The 5,346-nt window shown below is 40.3% G+C and overlaps 1 protein-coding gene across 1 annotated transcript; it reads left to right on the forward strand.

Annotated features, from left to right (window-relative positions):
* The first annotated feature begins 280 nt into the window (after positions 1-280).
* Positions 281-3,504, forward strand: LOC128694669 (uncharacterized). Its single transcript, XM_070104287.1, has 8 exons — positions 281-331; positions 704-819; positions 1,335-1,520; positions 1,607-1,705; positions 1,857-1,983; positions 2,214-2,344; positions 2,702-2,974; positions 3,134-3,504. Exons 2-8 carry the CDS (start codon positions 715-717, stop codon positions 3,269-3,271), a joined length of 1,059 nt encoding a protein of 352 aa, XP_069960388.1. The 5' UTR covers positions 281-331; positions 704-714; the 3' UTR covers positions 3,272-3,504.
* The last annotated feature ends 1,842 nt before the right edge of the window (positions 3,505-5,346 follow it).

Here is a 5,346-nt window from a genome sequence, read left to right on the forward strand (position 1 = left end):
CATTTAATATCTGCTGTAATAAAAATGTACTACAGATTTATTTATTATTGAATGGAGTAAGTATATTTAGGTACAATTACACAGAAGTACCATTACACACATTCTGAGTGATTACAATCGTTTTACTTATAACAGTTGTGTAAATTACCAAAGACAACCCAAAAAATCAGAGTTACTTATTTCCATTGGGGTCCTTGCAACATCTTACTATCAGCAGAGGAGTCCAACATAATATGGGGGGGGGCCGGGGGGGTAAGAGAGGTGACGAGGGAGACGGGGAGGAGCACAGAGTCAGTCAGCTTGGACCTTCCGTGCTATCAACAACTCGTCGGTAATTTATTAACCTTTTTTTATTTATTGTTGGGATTTTGAGTGATATGATAGTAAGAGTTAATCTTAACATAAGATATGTTTGGCTACGTTTTGTGGTTTTAATATAGAATTATTTTTGGAATATTATCTCTAACATTTTATTATATATCGACTTTAACCTTAACTTCAGAAGTTTAGCTCTGTCCCCTTCTTTCCTGAACCCCTCAAGGGAGGTTCGTTGACTTTTTTGATCTAGGGAATTGGATATGTACTCCAGTTCCCTGAATAGAGCTTGAATACTTTTTATTCCTTCCCCCCCCTCACATGTTGTATAATCCTACGGGTTTAGCGCTTTCCTGTGATTATAATTCTTTGCTGAACTTAAATACAGCAAATTTCAACATGGCTGATAACTTCGATGAAACGGCTGCTGGGAGCTCTTTCTGGAACAGACTGAAGCAACTTCCAATTGTTGAAGATTCACTCGCTTTGTACCAAAGTGCACAGGTTAGTATTATCGATATTAAGTTGCTGTTTACACACCACCCCAGCTATTCTCTTAATTCCTTCCAGCATCATATTAGTTAATAACTTGACAATCCTCTTAGGGTATTCCTTAAAGTTACTCTTTGGGCTTCTGACTGAACTTCCTTTAGTGTATGGTGAGGCTTAAGCCCTAGCCTTGATTCATACTTGGCAGGTCTTTCCCCCCCCCCCCCAAAAAAAAAAAAAAAAAAAATCAATATTTTGCATAACTTCAACTGTCGCTTAATGTTTACAGCTTAACCTGCCTTTATTCCACTATCCTTCATGTACATAAATACACTAGACTTTAAAGTCTTCTATCCTTTACTCGTCCCTACCCAAATTTAATAACTTTTTTATTTCGTGTCCTAAACTCGCCACTAGCGCTTCCCGCTCTAAATTATCCCTTTAAGGAAAGTAATACTTTTATTGGCTTAAAAACCCTATTCGATCTTCCCACCCACATCAATTAACAATTTCCTTCTAATTTCCATTAGACCTACAAAAGTGTAGCAGTGGTTGCAAATGTGGCTGACAGCAGTATACAAACAGCCTCTAAAATATTTCCCATGACAACATTGCTGCGTCCTGTAGGTGGATGGCAAGCTATAAACCAGTGGGCTTGCCAGGGACTAGATAAAGTGCAAGCTTGGGCACCCATTATCTCCAAGCCTACTACAGAGGTAACTATCTAAACTTCAACTTGAAGAAAACGTATCCTTAATGTCATGTAAAGCCTTCATACATAGCCTAATTGCTTATCTTTCAGGCAATGGGAGACGTTAAAGGAAAGCTACTGAAGGTAGTAGCTAGAGATAAACCTGCTGAATCTATAACAGATGCTCTAGTTATCAGAGCTGAAGAAGCTGTAAGTAAATTTTCTATTTTAAATTAATACTTTCTGCCTGGCTTTAATAAATTCTTGATTACTCTTTCAATACTGAACCTTCCTGCCCCTACGTGCCTTCCACTTCACGTATTTTAGTAAACTATGCTAATAAACTAAAATGTCCAACCAGGTTATGCTGCTGAACGACTACAGTGGTGGACGTATAGCTGTGAACTTTGCTACTATTTTAGTAGACAATGCCAACACCTTCGTTGACGCTTTCCTTCCCCCAGTCGAAGGAGAATTGAAAGAATTGGGTAAGTGCTAGTAGTTCCTTCACCCCCCCCCCCCTTTTATATTGCGTGTTTTATTTATATATATATATATATATATTATATATATATACACACACACACACACACACACACACACACACACACACACACACCTGTATTATATATGTATAGGCACTCCTCATACTAGACTGTATAGCCCTTGTGGCTTAGCGCTTTGGTTATAATAATCCTCATACTGGACTATTTCGCAGACTCTGCTGCTGAAACTTTGGTACCAAAGGCTTCAGCTCTGGCACTAAAAACAAGTCTGCGAATCTACCGCACTCTCCACACTTTCGTGCATCCTGATGCTAGCTGTATGGATTTTTCAGCTATCCACCTCGTAAGTAGTTTACCTTCCTCCCCAACACCTGTCCCATAGCCACATGCTTTAAGCTCTTTAGTGTAATTTAGTCTACGTGAAGCCTCAAATGTTCGCAATTTGAATTATAATCTACTAGACTTTCCTAATTTAATATAATGCGTACATGGGGGCGCGTGCGCCCCCCTTTTTTTTTTTTTTTTTTCTCTCCCACTTTTGGTGTGGGCCTCAAATACTGAATTATTTTTCTAGTTAGTAGGTTCATATTTTCAATCAAAAATGCTTTAAGCACTGTAACCCTTAAATCTACCAATTTAAGATTAAAATTGAAATAAGCTAGTTATCTCTTTAGAGTTTCAAGGAGCTTTAATCTTTCAGATGAAGTTCTTACTTTCCTCGGCTAAACAATGGTATACAGCCGCTTTAGAACTTCCCTCTGCAGTAACTGGCAAATTCAGTCTCATTCTGGCTATCCATCCAACGGAAAGGATTACTCTTTACCTCAGTTATTTGAGTAATGCAATTCGCCCCTCATCAGCAGCTGAAATACGTACCTATGCTCACGACGTTGCTGTTAAACTTGAATCCATGTTGAAAGCTCTGGTGGTTATCATTGGAGATTGGATGAAGACTGCAATAGAGAATCAGAGGGTTAGTTGAAAATTTTTTTAGACCTGTTCCTAAAATTTCTCTAGCTTGAGTGATTACCTTCAGGGTTAAATTGGTACGAGGATTGTGAATTAACTACCTAGATTTAACATATTAGTAAATTGATTTAGATTGCTATTAAAATTTTCTTTCACTTTCCAGGTTCTCGCTGAACACTCTCCTAAAAGAGTCCTAGCAGCCTCTAAAACAGAATCTCCTGAAATGGAGCTGTCGCCAATGGCCTCTGTTACAGACATTACTTCTAGTAATGGAATTAAGGAAGAACAAATGGTTCTGTAAAGCCTTTAAAGTGAACCTGCAACTCTAAATATCTTCCCTTGGCATTCTTCCATGAAATTCAGACATCCCCCTCGCCAAGCCAGCTCTGCGAGACATTGCAAAAGCAGGTTTATGAAAGTCAAATTCATTTAGGCTTTCAGCTAACTATGCTAGAAAGTTTGGCTGTTCATTGGTTCTGGTAAATTACTCTACCTTTGATAGAGAATTTATTATAAATAAATGCAGTTTACTTAGTCTTAATTCAGTATCCTAATTACCTTCCAGAAAATTTGTAGTCTGTGAAGACACTTGTAATTTCGCCTTTACTTTTTAGCTTGTGGTACTTGTAACAACTGACTGAAAAGAATTCCTAAAATGGCATTCAGGTTTAAACATCCATTAGATGCCCCCCCCCCCCATATTCCATTTCCAATGTTGCTATACCCTGGTACTACCAATATCCACCTTGTAAATTTTTCTCTTGTCCCACTTTCTTCATCCCAAAGGAACTAAATCTGGAGTCTTCAGTCGCTTCTTCGTCTGTAGAAGTGGTATGCTTCATATAGGTACCATCCTAGTTTACTGGCATGAAGGGGGGCAAAGGAAACTGTTGCAGCATCAGTACTAGATTTGCAATACTTCTCAACTAAATGGAGGTGCCCCAGTGTTAACATCTACAAAAAGATTGAGGGAGGCAAGTTGCCTTAGAGACCGTAAAAGGTCTCTACTTAATTTGATTTGTCTCGATGAACTAGTTATGAGCATTCCTTACCTTTTTTTTTTTTTTTTTTTTTTTTTTTTTTTTTTCTCTCTCCTTCCTCTCTCCAAACCGCATAGTTAAGTCATCTTCACTGAGGATCAGGAGCAAAGGTCTCGGCTGGGTGTGTGTGTCTGACCTCGACGCCTGATAAAACAGTACGCAACATGCCTTGAAATAAGACTGCAAAGAACACAGGTTAAGAGGCTTTGCCCATGGAGATAGATTAACACTTACTACAAAGATAAATAGCCCCCCCCTTCAGCCCCCCCCTTCAGCCCCCCCTTCAGCCCCCCCTTCAGCCCCCCCTCCCCTGTTCTCTCCATTAAAGAAACCTTGTGGTAAAGAGGCTATTGGTCTGAGGACAAACAGCCTGTTCCTCTTCCCATCCCTCTAGTTTTCAGCCTTCAGATCCTCCCCTCGGGTATTCTGGCTCCTAGAAAAGGTAATGGGTATCTTTATCCATTCCATAGGTTTGCTGTAGAATCTGGATAATTTAGGGATACCCCATATTTTTATTTCAGGTGACAGGTGTAACTCTGGAGACTGCCTGTCAGTTTCTGGGAGGTGGTCTCTGAAGGAGGATTCCTTGTGGCAGGTATCAGACTGCCCTCTTGTTCCCCGAGGTAGTTCTGTAAAAGAGGCTGTTAACCTGGATTGCTAGTTTACTGGCATGAAGGGTAGGGTATGGGAAGTTTCATTCCACATCTGCAATACTGGCTGCTCTGAGATCCTCTTGGACATGGAGGGGAATTTGACCCTCTCATTCCTCCTAGGAGCTATACCTCCACATTCTTTCCCTTTGGAAATTTTCCCATAGTTCCAGAGCCACAAGACTGCTCCACGTGGGGGGGGGGGGGCCCCTTTCTGCTGTAGCTCAGACTACCTAATTGTCGGAACTTTCTTTGGCACTTTCTGACGCCCCAGTACCTTCTACAGGCATTTCTTTGCCCACTCTTGATTCTGAAGTTCCTCCGGACTCCTTTGATGCATCTGATCTCTGCACGTCTTTACCCACATGTCTGGCCCTTCCCACTATTAAGTTTTCAGATCTTTCCAATCTCCGGTTAGACCACCTCTGGTCCCACACCTAAAAGACCACGACCATTAACAGTACTTTAAATTCTCTAATCTTCCCAGGAAAAAAGTGCACCTCACTCCCATAGTCTCAAAGTACACAATGGCCAAATGTTTTTTCATTCTGCAATAGACATCTACTCAGCTTATCATACTATAAGCAAGGCACTCCTGAGTTGGTAAAAATATTACCTTGTGCTGTTAACAGTGCACGAATAGTCACTTATGAAATGCTGGACAGGCTCGCAGTCTTTCAAACTTT

Source organism: Cherax quadricarinatus, chromosome 90 (genome assembly GCF_038502225.1).
Source record: "Cherax quadricarinatus isolate ZL_2023a chromosome 90, ASM3850222v1, whole genome shotgun sequence".
Lineage (NCBI taxonomy): Eukaryota > Metazoa > Arthropoda > Malacostraca > Decapoda > Parastacidae > Cherax > Cherax quadricarinatus.